Source organism: Dreissena polymorpha, chromosome 10 (assembly GCF_020536995.1).
Source record: "Dreissena polymorpha isolate Duluth1 chromosome 10, UMN_Dpol_1.0, whole genome shotgun sequence".
In the NCBI taxonomy this organism is placed as follows: domain Eukaryota; kingdom Metazoa; phylum Mollusca; class Bivalvia; order Myida; family Dreissenidae; genus Dreissena; species Dreissena polymorpha.
In genome coordinates, this window is record NC_068364.1 from 85,163,868 (window position 1) to 85,179,287 (window position 15,420).

General features: G+C 37.6%; 1 protein-coding gene across 6 annotated transcripts in view; it reads right to left on the bottom strand.

Moving 5' to 3' along the window:
* Positions 1-15,420, bottom strand: part of LOC127847414 (dnaJ homolog subfamily C member 11-like) — a 313,717-nt gene that overhangs the window by 276,920 nt on the left and 21,377 nt on the right. The window contains exons 10-16 of one of the 6 annotated variants that reach the window (XM_052379306.1): positions 12,994-13,076; positions 12,481-12,597; positions 11,053-11,208; positions 9,960-10,029; positions 7,890-7,999; positions 6,760-6,853; positions 2,089-2,218 (exon numbers count right to left, since the gene is read on the bottom strand). The exons of 3 other annotated variants lie outside the window; for them this stretch is intronic. In XM_052379306.1, the coding sequence (XP_052235266.1) occupies positions 2,089-2,218; positions 6,760-6,853; positions 7,890-7,999; positions 9,960-10,029; positions 11,053-11,208; positions 12,481-12,597; positions 12,994-13,076 (760 nt within the window). The remainder of the gene's footprint in view (positions 1-2,088; positions 2,219-6,759; positions 6,854-7,889; positions 8,000-9,959; positions 10,030-11,052; positions 11,209-12,480; positions 12,598-12,993; positions 13,077-15,420) is intronic. 2 more of the 6 variants (XM_052379305.1, XM_052379307.1) reach the window with 2 other exon arrangements.

Sequence of the window (15,420 nt, forward strand, 5' to 3'; positions counted from 1 at the left end):
AAAATGTACAAGGAAACATTGGGTAATAATTTGTTACAGAATTTCTAAAATGTACAGGGTACACTGGGTAATAATTTGTGACAAAGTTTCTAAAATGTACAGGGTACACTGGGTAATAATTTGTTACAGAATTTCTTAAATGTACAGGGTACACTGGGTAATAATTTGTTACAGAATTTCTAAAATGTACAGGGTACACTGGGTAATAATTTGTTACAGAATTTCTAAAATGTACAGGGTACACTGGGTAATAATTTGTTACAGAATTTCTAAAATGTACAGGGTACACTGGGTAATAATTTGTTACAGAATTTCCAAAATGTACAGGGTACACTGGGTATTAATTTGTTACAGAATTTCTAAAATGTACAGGGTACACTGGGTAATAATTTGTTACAGAATTTCTAAAATGTACAGGGGACACTGGGTAATAATTTGTTACAGAATTTCTAAAATGTACAGGGTACACTGGGTAATAATTTGTCACAGAATTTCTAAAATGTACTTGGGAGTCTGGGTAATAATTTGTCACATAATTTCTAATATGTACAGGGTACACTGGGTAATAATTTGTTACAGAGATTCTAAAATGAACAGCGGACTCTAGGTAATAATTTGTAACAGAGATTCAAAAATGTACAGGGGACACTGGGTAATAATTTGTCAAAGAATTTCTAAAATGCACAGGGTACACTGGGTAATAATTTGTCACAGAGATTCTAAAATATACAGTGGACTCTGGGTAATGATTTGTCACAGAATTTCTAAAATGAACAGGGAATACTGGGTAATTATTTGTCACAGAATTTCAAAAATGTTCAGGGACTCTGGATAATAATTTGTCACAGACTTTCTAAAATGAACAAGGAAAACTGGGTAATAATTTGTCACAGAATTTCAAAAATGTTCAGGGGAAACTGGGTAATAACTTGTAACAGAATTTCTAAAATATACAGGGGAAACTGGGTAATAATTTGTCACAGAATTTCTAAAATGTACATGGGAAACTGGGTAATAATTTGTTACAGAATTTCTAAAATGTACAGGGGACACTGGGTAATAATTTGTCACAGAATTTTATCAAATTTACAGGCATCATTGGGTAATAATTTGTAACAGAATTTCTAAAATGTACAGGCGACATTGGGTAATAATTTGTAACAGAACTTCTAAAATGTACAGACGACATTATATTATATTTTACAAGGTAATAATTGGGACAGTGGCCAAGTTTCAAGAATGTTCTCATTTTGTGTGTTCAACTCAGAAGATGAATTATGAGTTTCTGTAACTGTGAATTGAGAATGTCGTCTAGCTCACAAACAATCTCAAATCTCAGCTACAAGATTATGCACATAGTCCTCCTCAGACTCAGAGCGGAGTCAGGCTCAAATCTCAAAAAGGTCCCTATGTCCTTTTATCACAATAAATGATTACATTTACAGGTAATGAGAACATATTCATTGCCCCTCATTTGAATCCAAAGCCTTCAGCTTCAAGTAACACTATGGAGTCTGTTTCCTGGTTAGAAGATCTACAGATTGCGCCCCAGTAGAGCTTGAACTTGAAACCTTTCAAGTCAGAAACCATATCCATTACATCATTGCCAGCTTAGAAATGGGCATCACTCTGGCAAAAAACGAGCTTAATGCTAATGCTTGAACCATTTGCATGCTGGGAAATTTGTCGTCTGCAAAAATGTCATCTGCTGAATTTCTAAAATTAGCATTTTCTTCATTTTTTTTCAAAGAATACTATCAGAACAGCAAACAGTTTGAATCCTGATGAGACGCCACGTTTTGTGGCGTCTCATCTGGATCCAAACTGTTTGCAAAGGCCTTCAAAATTCGGTTCCAGCACTGAAAGAGTTAATTGTCATCCCAGATTAGCCTGTGCAGTCCTTGAAAGTAATCAGGGAAGACGCTTTCTGTCTAAACCGAATATTTTCTAAAAGATACTTCCTTTAAATGAAAAATTCTTAAAAAGCCGAAAGTGTCGTCCCTGATTAACCTCTGCAGACTGCATTAAGCTCTGTTTTCCCAGAACGAGGCTCTAATAAAACATTGGTTATTATGAACCCCATCTTACTCTGCTGTGGCAGTCTAATATTCTCCTTATCCCCTATAGTTGTGTGATGGAGCTTCTTTCTGAACTTGTATTTCACATACAGCTTTTTCTCTTCGCCGAAGCAGGGGTCGTAAAAGCCTGGAAGGTCACACTGCAATCAGAGAATGAGCATCTGAGTAAGGCAAAATAGAACGTCTTAGCAGCGTCATGCAAAAAATGGTTTTAATGCAATATATGACAAGTGCAGCTAAGACGGTCAGGACCTACCGTGTTTAGCGTCATGCGAAAAATGGGTTTAATGCAATATGCGGCCAATGAAGCTAAGACAGTCAGGACCTACCCTGTTCAGCGCCATGGGAAGAAGGGATTTAATGCAACATGCGGCCAGTGCAGCTAAGACAGTCAGGACCTACCGTGTTCTGTGCCATGTGAAAAAGGGGTTTAATGCAATATATGACCAGTGCAGCTAACACAACCAGAATCTACCGTGTTCAGCGTCATGCAAAAAAAAAGGGTTTAATGCAATGTTCGACCAATGCAGCTCAGACAGTCGGGACCAACCTTGTTCAACACCATGCAAACAAGGGCTGTTTGTAAAACATGCATGCCCCCCATATGGGCTCTCTGTTGTAGTGACAGCCATTGTGTGAATATGTTTTTTGTTACTGTGACCTTGACCTTTGACCTAGTGACCTGAAAATCAATAGGGGTCATCTGCCAGTCATTATCAATGTACCTATCAAGTTTCATGATCCTAGCCATAAGCATTCTTGAGTTATCATCCGGAAACCAGTTTACTATTTCGGGTCACCGTGACCTTGACCTTTGACCTAGTGACCTGAAAATCAATAGGGGTCATCTGCAAGTCATGATCAATCTACCTATCAAGTTTCATGATCCTAGGAATAAGCGTTCTTCAGTTATTATATGGAAACCATTTTACTATTTCGGGTAACCGTGATCTTGACCTTTGACCTAGTGACCTCAAAATTGATAGGGGTCATCTGGGAGTCATGATCAATGTACCTATGAAGTTTCATGATCCTAGGCATAAGCGTTCTTGAGTTATCATCCGATACCATTTTACTATTTCGGGTCACCATGACCTTGACCTTTGATATAGTGACCTCAAAATCGATAGGGGTCATCTGCAAGTCATGATCAATGTACCTATGAAGTTTCATGATCGTAGCCATTAGCGTTCTTGAGTTATCACCCGGAAACCATTTTACTATTTCAGGTCATCGTGACATTGACCTTTGATATAGTGACCTGAAAATCAATAGGGGTCAACTGCGAGTCATGATCAATCTACCTATCACGTTTCATGATCCTAGGCATAAGTGTTTTGAGTTATCATCCAGAAACCATTTTACTATTTCGGGTCACCGTGACCTTGACCTTTGACCTAGTGACCTGAAAATCAATAGGGGTCATCTGTGAGTCATGATCAATGTACCTATGAAGTTTCATGATCCTTGGCATAAGCGTTTTTGAGTTATCAACCGGAAACCATTTTACTATTTCGGGTCACCGTGACATTAACCTTTGACCTGAAAATCAATAGGGGTCATCTGCCAGCTTTTATCAATCTTCCTACAAAGTTTCATGATCCTAGGCATAAGCGTTCTTGAGTTATCATCCGGAAACCATTTTACTATTTCGGGTCACTGTGACCTTGACCTTTGACCTAGTGATCTGAAAATCAATAGGGGTCATCTGCGAGTCGTGATCAATCTACCTATCAAGTTTCATGATCCTAGGCCTAAGCGTTCTTGAGTAATCATCCGGAAACCATTTTACTATTTCGGGTCACTGTGACCTTGACCTTTGACCTAGTGACCTGACAATCAATAGGGGTCATCTGCGAGTCATGATCAATCTACCTATGAAATTTCATGATCCTAGGCCTAAGCGTTCTTGAGTTATCATCCGGAAACCATTTTACTATTTCGGGTCACCGTGACCTTGACCTTTGACCTAGTGACCTCAAAATCAATAGGGGTCATCTGCGAGTCATGATCAATGTACCTATGAAGTTTCATGATCCTAGGCCCAAGCGTTTTTGAGTTATCATCCGGAAACAACCTGGTGGACGGACCGACCGACAGACCGACCGACAGACCGACATGTGCAAAGCAATATACCCCCTCTTCTTCGAAGGGGGGCATAAAAAGAGGGTTTAAAGCAAAATGCGGCCAGTGCAGCTCAGACCGTCAGGACATACCCCCCTCAGCGCTGTGCGAGAAAGGAGTTAAATGCAATATGCTGCAGATGCAACTAAAACAGTAAGGACCTACTGTATTCTGCGCCATGCAAAAAAGGGGTTTAATGCAATATATGACCAGTGCAGCTAACACAATCAAGACCAACCATGTTCAACGCCATGCGAAAAAGGGGTAAATGCAATAGGCCGTTAGTGCAGCTCAGACAGTCCACCCCTACCTCGTTCACTATAAACTCACGCAAATTTGAGTGGTTTTATTGAAGGATGACCTTGACCTTGAACTTCCACCACTCAAAATGTGCAGATTCATAAGATATGCATGCCAAATATCAAGTTTCTATCTTCAATAATGCAAAAGTTATGGCCAACATTAAAGCTTTTTTTCGGACAGACAGACAAACTGACATACACACTGACATACTGACTGACGGACAGTTCAACTGCTATATGGCACCCTACGGGGGCATAACAAGAATTTAAATTTGAAGTTGTTGAGTTTTGTATAGAGAGATAATGGCACTGAGGTCAGTAAAGGGTTTTAAATTTAAGTCTAAAGAATTGAATCATGAGAAGTAGTTTACATACTTACACATGAAATTAAAATTAAGCACTTATTTAATTTTTTAAACTTTTTGTCAAGTTGTTGGTTCCCCTTTCCAAACATGGGGCAGTTTATATTATAAATTGTTTAAGGGCTGTGATTTTAATGAAGAACAGCACCCCATAACACGGGTGCCATGTTCGGCTACGAGTGCAGTTTTGAATAAATGAAAGCTTGTCAGAATTTTTTTTAGAAGTCACAGTGACCTTGACCTTTGACCAATTATTCAAGAACAATAAAAAATAAATTAGGATCAATACTTTGCTGTGACAAGAAGTAAGAGGTTTAAACAGTTCACTTTGTTTCCTGGCCAGAGTTTTTCAATCCAGTAAGGATACATAAAAGATGCTAATATCATTACATCATAGTCCAACTTGAGAAATAGTAAATAATTATCACTTGAAAGTAAATTATGCCATAAACTCTGTTCACTCAATATGAATATTGCACTGGACAGACTTTTTTCTCAAAAGCCTGTTTTTATCAGATATCAGTCACTAATGAAAACAAGAGCACCGCCTTGCGGATGCAGACCGCTCATCTATTTTTCTTTTTAAAGGTGTAGGGACCTATCTCAATTTCAATCACAAAGGAGGGACAGGTGGAGTGGAGAGGGGTGTATAGTGTGGGGGTGTGGTCATTTATTACATTATCTTCCAAAAATGCCCCAAAAATGCAAAAAAAAAATAATTTTGGGGGGGGGGTTCTTGGGTGGGATGGTTAAAAAGGGCACATAATTCTGTCAAAATGCAAGCCAGAGTTATCTAACTTTGCCTGCCCAGTCCCCTCATGATAGTAAGTTAGTGTACCAAGTTTGAATGCAATAGCATTGATACTTTATGAGAAAAGTGAACCTAAACGCAAAACTTAACCGGACGCCGACGCCAAGGTGATGACGTTAGAGCTCTCATAATTTTTTTTCAAAAATAGATAAGCTAAAAAAGGATTTCTTACAATTTTGTTCCGTTTTATTATAATAACATATATTCCATCAAAAGATTTTTACTATATATTTACAAACACAAAATTTCTGTTTGAACAATTTTTTATTTTTTATATTTGGAAAATTAAAAAAAATCGGTTAGTAGATTCAGAGTATTTGTTACCAAATTCATGATTTTTTTCAGACAATAATCACTATTGATAACACGTTACAAAACAAGAGTCTATGCTTGACAAACACAATGCTACAGATTGGTGTTGGGTAGCCAGTTTCCCTTCTTTGTCCAAGACAAGCTCAAGGTCGACCTAAAGTTATCTTTGCCTATATATGAATACGAGTACCATAAGATTACACTTATGGGTCACTTAGAAAGATATTTAAAGGGACCTTTTCACATTTTCATAAATTGACAAAATTGAAAAAAATGTTTCAGATTTGAAAATATTCGTTGTAGCTATGTATTTTGCAACAGTAATACTGAACATTAACCATGCTCTTAAATATGCATTATATGCATCTTTTGATGATTTAAAAACCCCAAAATTATAAAGCGTTAAAACCAAAAAAATATTGTATAATTTGACAAGTTCTGTTTTGTTGTCATTGTTATATTTTGTAACGTTACTATGATTGCTTGCATAAAGTATAAAGAACATTTAGAAATATGACAGCATGCACTGATGGCAGAATGGCATAGACGCTAGTCGTTTACTTCAAGGGTCATAATTCAAGTTCAGGTGTGCCTACATTTTTTGTCTGTCTTTAATTTTATTTTCGTTTAACACTAGAGATCTTTAGTTCCGATGTTTATAATTCATTTATCAATTTAAACAAATAATGAACAACTTTAAAACATGCCAAAATCTGTGAAAAGGTCCCCGTACATGTAAGTCAGAAGTATGATATACGGTGGTGGCTTACCATGGTGTTTTTCTCAGGTGATATGAGTTTGGAGTCTTTGACCAGGGCTTGCAGTGGTAAAGTAACGTCTATACAGTCTTCACTTTGAAGATCTCTGAAACAGTACAGAGAAATAAATGAGGATTCATCAATTCTACTATCCCTTGCTAACATTAACATGGGCCTGACCTCTATGTTGGAAGATACAGTTACACTAAACAACTTCTTTTTCTTAATGGGATGCTTTAAATCTCAGCTAATACATGTTGCACAAACAAAACACATTGCAAATAAAAGGAAACAATCCAGCATATAATTTACCCAAATGGAAATAAAGAGTGCCAGGTAAATGTTGATGAGCTATACTTTGAGTTCATTGTGAACAGTTTACCATCTTTAAAGATGTAATGATCTTAATAACAAAGTTCACACATTTTCTAATGTGTAGCCATTATCTTATATATGAAAGACAACAGAGAACAACAGAGAAAACTATATGTGTCATGTTCTGAGAAAACTGGGCATAATGCATGTGCGTAAAGTGTCGTCCCATATTAGCCTGTGCAGTCCTCACAGGCTAATCAGGGACGACACTTTCCGCCTAAACTGGATTTTTGCTAAGAAGACACTTCATTTAAACGAAAAATGTCATAAAAGCCAAAAGAGTCGTCCCTGATTAGCCTGTACAGACTGCACAGGCTAATCTGGGATGACACTTTACGCACAAGCATTATGCCCAGTTTTCTCAGAACACGACTCATATATTTAACTATCCCTATTCACTGCAAACAAAGTTACACATATATCATCAAAGTGATACTCATTACTACAGAGCAACAACTCAGTAAGTTTTGATTTTATCCCCATAGTTATGATCATAAATACACACAAACATGTCAATTAACCCTTTGTCACCCACAGGCAACGTGTAAATTGCCATGTGCAAACAGCATTAAACCTGTTACTCGCAGTCTGTTCAGGTTTTATGCTGTTTGCTGCTCATCAGTATCATAATATGATATAGGGTTGGAAATGAAGCCTTTAAAACTTGAATCTAGTAAGGAAGGCCTTCAATTAAACATAACTTTCTAAGAGACTACAAACACGTCTAAACACATATCTGAGTGGAAAAGGGTTAAAGCCTGCCGTACCCTGGATTCTCTGCAGACAGTTTGCCGTATATTGCCGTGGTGATGATCAGCCCGTTCTTTCTCTCCTCCATCTCAATATTTCTCTCTACAGTCTCTCGCATTAACTCCACCTTAAAGATGACAGCAAATGTAAGCAACGTGAAACCTTGGCTGCAGGCAAGCTAGCAGGAGAGAAACCTTATTTTAGCTGGTGGTTCTGTTTTTGAGCCGTGTACTGGGTAAATGGGCTTCATGCATATGTGAAATCTAAGATTAGTCTGTGTCACCCGGTCATAAAAAGTGTGCAGCAAGTCCGGGGCTCAAACCTGGGACCTCCTGCTTGCAATTCGAGTGATCTTCCGAGTGAACTAACACAGCTTACGGACCTAATCACCCACCACGCTTAAGTTCGGTACCGTGACACCTGTCCTGTCACCTGTACTGTGACACCTGTCCTGTCACCTGTACCGTGACACCTGTCCAGTCCTCACAGGCTTATCAGGGACCACACTTTCCCTGTTTTTACAATTTTTTGTTTAAAAAAAATCTTTTTAAAACCAAAATCCAATTCAGGTGGAAAGTGTCATCCCTGATTAGCCTGTGCAGACTGCACTGGCTGATCTGGGAAAACAAATTGTGCACATGTATTTAGCCCAGTATTACCAGATCGTGACACATTTATGGCAAGTTACTTATTGCTACACTGTCTGCACGCATGCACTAGACACATCCCAAACAACTTGCAACTAACAGCAAATTAAAACAGTGTTTGTAGATTGGATTTTTTAAATTATTTTTTCCAACAGTTTGTAACAGTATTTAACTCATGTTTCATAGGTGATTAAGATCTAACATGGTCTCAAATAAAGAATTTGTGTGTGATCAAGGTGGGCATTTATACCAGAGATTTTATAACCTACTGTAAAACCATTTAATTTCGTGTGGTACGAATTTTCGTGGATTTCGTTGGTACGCTGAACCATGAATTCAAGTACCAACGATTAAATCAGAGATATTTGTTTTTTGTAATAGTTCACTTCACTTCAGTAGGTCACATTACACTATATCTCGACTAATTAAAATATTTCCTAATTTAAAATGTTGTTGTTATTTTCCACCAATTTGACATAAATTATATATGTTTGAACTAAGATATTTATGATTAGTATGAGTATGATAAGAACTCGATGTTAATGATTACTTAGTATGAATAACGAGTAGTGTGTTAACATAAAATATCAATTTGTTCACCATCGAGTGCATTAATAAAACACTTAAGTCGTGTCAATTAGTGCCAATTAAAGTTTAAAGAGAAATAAGAAATACAGGTTTTCACACGAGTATTTTGGGGATCTTATTACTAAATTGTTACAACTAGGGGACTGATTGCGCTGAGAATTGCAAATATTGTCAAAACAACATTGATGGCAATTAGCGAACGGGGACCCACAAGTGCGCCATTTTATCGCTCTTATTGACAATTATCGGCAACACTTTTACGCTTCAGTGCACATGAACCTCAAGTATTGCTGTCAACACAGATCAGCAGATTATGCTTCGTTATTACTCTGGTTGTTTTAATAAAAGTTTAATTATTATGACGGTCAGTCTTCCTCGAAAATTTGAAATCCACAAAATTACGTATCAACAAATTAGTTGTTTTTAATTTGAAATCGACGAAATTACGTGTCAACGAATCAGTTTTTATTAAACCACGAAATTTTATACGAATTTTTATACATTTACAGTATTCCTCATACATACGTCATGTGACCAGGCTCGGATTCATTTATGTTTTTACATAATTATTATTATCCTATCATTATCCACTTGTATTTGATTGCTAAACGGTTTAAGGGGAGTTGTCCAAAGACTCCCTACCCTTACTTGTTTTTTAGACAATGGCCCAAAACACAATATTAGTCTCACTCTGTGAAAAATATTATGAAAGCGGAAAGTATCGTCCCTGATTAGCCTGTTTGGAGACAGCACAGGCTAATATGGGACGACACTTAACACACATTGCTGCATTTGACCCGTCTTCTTAGAGCCCAACACATATTTTTTGTGATTGTTACCATGACAACCTACCATGGCCTCAGCTTCCCTCCTCTTTTCCTGCATACGTTCCTGGTGTTCGTTTTTCTTACGCTCCAAATCTCTGGCAGGTAAAGAACAGAACAAGATTTGACACCCCTTTCTAAACTGCTGTCAAAGATTTCCAAAAGAAACAAGACATGGGTCCAAACGTCACTGATGCCCCACATTTCAATTCAGTCTTAAAAATCCACTCATGTCAAAAACAGGCTGTGCTATGGTACAATTTAACTTTTGAACTCTATGGATGACATTGACATTTGAGGTAGGGGGACCGGTGTGGAACACAATCTATTGTGGTATGATGGTTTACATGTGTTTTTAAAAAATCCATAATTAACATTTGATCTCAAAGTGTGACATTGCCCTTTGAGGTCAAAAGAGGCATTCTACACGCAAAATGCTATCTGGTTATCATTTGTGGTAAGTTTGTTTGAAATTGCATGATGAATAACAAAGTTCCAAATCTGGACAAGCTGATTAATTGAAAAATTTGACCTTAGATCGTTAAGTGTGACCCTAACCTTTAAAGTAGGGCGACGGTGCTATGTGTGACACGTTGTCTAATTATGGTTAACATTTGTTCAAGTTTTTTTTAATCCATCAATTTATGGCAAAGTTATGGCTGAGACAGGAATATAAAAATTGTTTTATGGCAAAATTTGAAAAAGTTGTAACACTTAACAACTTGCTTCTTGAAAGTATGGATATCACTAACAAAAATGCATATCCACATGTTTAGTGACAAGTAATTAGAACGTAAAAATTAAATTCTCAAAAGACGCAAATTGGAAAATTTTATTATACAGATTTTTTTAAGATTACAAAACACTAGAATACACATTTCAATAAAGAAGCTTATAAGTAGTGTGCCATTGTAAGAAAGATTAAAGATTTCATTTATTTCATATAAATTTCACCATTGACCTTAAATTGCGACATTCAACCTGGCCTTACGTGTATCACCTGGGCATTTGTACCTCTGCCAAGTTATTTGAAAAGCAAACTTACACTCAAGACTATGTTTCGACCTTGGATAAAACCCAGAATTCACCCAAAGACCTATGAAAACTACTACAACTATTACTTCTCTTTTTGCTGCGTGAGAAAAGGGTTGACAATCAGTTTCTTCACGGCCATGTACACGATAATGGGAGTTATGGTGCCATAAAACACAGCAGACGGCAGAATCTCGCTTGATAGATTGATAGGAACGACTAAACTGTGCTGGCCTCGAAACAATCTGAAAAATCAAAACAACAATGAAACTGTGTTGGCCTCGAAACCATCACAAAATGCCATTTTATTTCATTGAACCTATGCGATTTTTATCATGAGTTTTTCAAACTTAAGTAAATTTATTTGGTCTGCACAATAACCTGAAACTTAATACAGAACATTCTTAGATAAATTTGATCACCATGCAAACAAAACCAATATATTAAATCAGAAAAAAGAAGACGACAATGTTGATTACATGACTTCCTTTTCTATAAAGTAATATTTATTTGTTTTATGTAACATATAATTTTTTAAAATGTACAAATACACAAACAAGAAACCTTCGGAGACGGGTGATGCTCCTCACAGATTTTTTTGTCACAATATTGCACTACATATTCAGAGTAAAGGAAATGTCTTGAGGGGCATAACTTTGGACAAAATAATACAATGGATGGTTTAGCAACTTAAAAATTTCAAAGGGCCATAACTCTCTAAATAAATCATCTAACCAGAACCCACAAAAAGCATGCGCATCTCCTCAAGGTAGTTAAGCTTCCCATAAAGCTTCATTGAATTCCAGTCAGTAGTTGGGGGGACAAGAATTGCACAATATGTAGTTTATAGAAAATTTCAAAGGGCCGTAACTCTGTGAAAAATCATCCGACCAGAACTGGCTGATAATATGCACATCTCCTCTTGGTAATGTAGCTTCCCATAAAGTTTAATTGAATTCCGGTCATTAATTGCTGAGAAATAGACTGGACAAAAATTGTGCACGGACAGACACACGCACGGACAGATGAAGCAGCGACTATATGCTCCCCCTAAAAATTTTGAGGGAGCATAAATATATTAAATTTAACATAATTGCTTAAATAAAACCTTTGACAATTCATCATTAAGCAAATATAAAAGAAAAGCAGAATGTTTCATAACAATTTTATTAAGGAATTTTCTAAGATGCAATCAAGCTAGAATAAATAGTCCTAAACATAGACTGTATCAGAAGCTTCCCCAACGTTTTAACCCTTTCACACTCAGATGCAAAGTGAAAATGGCTACATGCAAACAGTATAAAACCAGAAGAGCCTGTGAGTAACTTGCAGTCTGTTCAGGTTTTAAGCTGTTTGTTGCTCATCAGTATCTAAGGATTGGAATTGAAGCCTTAAAGACATGTCTTTAATTAAATTTAACATGCTGAGGGACTATAAATGCGTCTTAATACGTACATGTATCTTAGTGGTAAAGGGTTAAGCAACATTGATTTAAATGACCATCTGTGTACACTTACTTGACAGTTACAGCTACCCCTGTGGGGACCCCTACGGACAACGTGGCCCCTATTGTGCTGAATGATGTTATCTTTTTCTCCACTCCAGCTTGCACCAAGAAGCCTTGGGTTCCCACTCTGTAAGCAGAAAATAAAAAAAGAACTACTGGGAAAACCGTGCTTAATGCACAATCTTAGACTGCCCACACTAATCTGGGACGATACTTTAACACCATGCATTATGCCTTGTTTTGCCAAAGGGAGGCTCATATAGAGCAGCGATTTTTTGCCCAATTGGGAAAAGTACCGTTAACGAACCAATTGGGAGAAATTCACGCCAAATAACACGAATTGGGAACATTTGCGTAGTGAACTCTTTAATGAAAACTTTATACCTATTTTTATGACACTATCGACTGAACCTTTATTGCAAACGTTTCAGAAAGAAATAGCAACATGTTAAGGACCATTTAACTATAGATATGCCCCAGTATGTTACCCTAGCAACACTTTTTCCTAACAACTAAATTTTACCTGGCAACTACAGAGACATCCCCTTCCTGGTTCTCAAACTTGTGTGTGTATCCCCCGTGGATATAACTGTTCATGGGACTAAGCTGAAAATGAAGGAAAACAGTGCTGTCATATGAGCCTGGAAAAACAGGGCTTAATGCACATGCATAAACTGTCATCCCAGACTAGCCGATACCATCAGGTGACGAAACTTTCCGCCTAAGCTAAGAAGAGACCTCCTTTAAACGCAACTCTTTTAAAGTGAAGTATTGTCCTCAGTTAGCCAGTGCATATAGAATTGCTAATCTGGTGAAGTATTGTCCTCAGTTAGCCTGTGCAGATAGAATTGCTAATCTGGTGAAGTATTGTCCTCAGTTAGCCTGTGCAGATAGAATTGCTAATCTGGTGAAGTATTGTCCTCAGTTAGCCTGTGCAGATAGAATTGCTAATCTGGTGAAGTATTGTCCTCAGTTAGCCTGTGCAGATAGAATTGCTAATCTGGTGAAGTATTGTCCTCAGTTAGCCTGTGCAGATAGAATTGCTAATCTGGTGAAGTATTGTCCTCAGTTAGCCTGTGCAGATAGAATTGCTAATCTGGTGAAGTATTGTCCTCAGTTAGCCTGTGCAGATAGAATTGCTAATCTGGTGAAGTATTGTCCTCAGTTAGCCTGTGCAGATAGAATTGCTAATCTGGTGAAGTATTGTCCTCAGTTAGCCTGTGCAGATAGAATTGCTAATCTGGTGAAGTATTGTCCTCAGTTAGCCTGTGCAGATAGAATTGCTAATCTGGTGAAGTATTGTCCTCAGTTAGCCTGTGCAGATAGAATTGCTAATCTGGTGAAGTATTGTCCTCAGTTAGCCTGTGCAGATAGAATTGCTAATCTGGTGAAGTATTGTCCTCAGTTAGCCTGTGCAGATAGAATTGCTAATCTGGTGAAGTATTGTCCTCAGTTAGCCTGTGCAGATAGAATTGCTAATCTGGTGAAGTATTGTCCCTCAGTTAGCCTGTGCAGATAGAATTGCTAATCTGGTGAAGTATTGTCCTCAGTTAGCCTGTGCAGATAGAATTGCTAATCTGGTGAAGTATTGTCCTCAGTTAGCCTGTGCAGATAGAATTGCTAATCTGGTTTAGTATTGTCCTCAGTTAGCCTGTGCAGATAGAATTGCTAATCTGGTGAAGTATTGTCCTCAGTTAGCCTGTGCAGATAGAATTGCTAATCTGGTGAAGTATTGTCCTCAGTTAGCCTGTGCAGATAGAATTGCTAATCTGGTGAAGTATTGTCCTCAGTTAGCCTGTGCAGATAGAATTGCTAATCTGGTGAAGTATTGTCCTCAGTTAGCCTGTGCAGATAGAATTGCTAATCTGGTGAAGTATTGTCCTCAGTTAGCCTGTGCAGATAGAATTGCTAATCTGGTGAAGTATTGTCCTCAGTTAGCCTGTGCAGATAGAATTGCTAATCTGGTGAAGTATTGTCCTCAGTTAGCCTGTGCAGATAGAATTGCTAATCTGGTGAAGTATTGTCCTCAGTTAGCCTGTGCAGATAGAATTGCTAATCTGGTTTAGTATTGTCCTCAGTTAGCCTGTGCAGATAGAATTGCTAATCTGGTGAAGTATTGTCCTCAGTTAGCCTGTGCAGATAGAATTGCTAATCTGGTGAAGTATTGTCCTCAGTTAGCCTGTGCAGATAGAATTGCTAACCTGGGACACTTTTTATGCAAATGCATTAAGCCCCGTTTTTCCAGAGCTCACCTCATATGTCCAGTGAACTCAACTGGATACTGCTTGAGGGTGAAATCAAATTGCAATTTTCTATGTTTGAACCAAAGGCTGGATTAGTAGATGTTGGTTATACGAAATTCTCTCAACGCTTGAACAAAACCAGTAAAAACTGCATAAGGTACCTGACAAAGTCCTGTAATTGAGACACGTTCTGGAAAAACAGGTCTTAATGCATGTTCATAAAGTGTTGTCCAAAATTAGCCTGTGCATTCCATTTCCAGGAACAACACTTTCAACCTTTGGACAATTTTTATTATGATGAGACCACCTTTAAATAAAAAATTCCATAAAAAGGACAAGTATCGTTCATGATAAGCCTGTGGGGACGAAGGCTAATCTTGGACGACACTTTACGCACATTCATCAAGCACATTACTTCCAGATCGTGACAAAATTTATTACAAAACCTCATGGCCAGTACTTAATTTGACACTTTTGCGTAGACTGATAAAGTAACAGATTGTAATTAAACAGATGGTCAGACAGACAACAAAATGAAGTATATTCAACAGAGGGTTTGAAAGTTGCCAAGTAACCAGCAGTCATCAGACAGACAATTATATTGAACAGAAAAACAGACAGATACACCACAGACATACATAGAGACAAACGCACCACAACCAAGCAGACAGAATGACAAACAAACACTACTAACCGACACACAGACA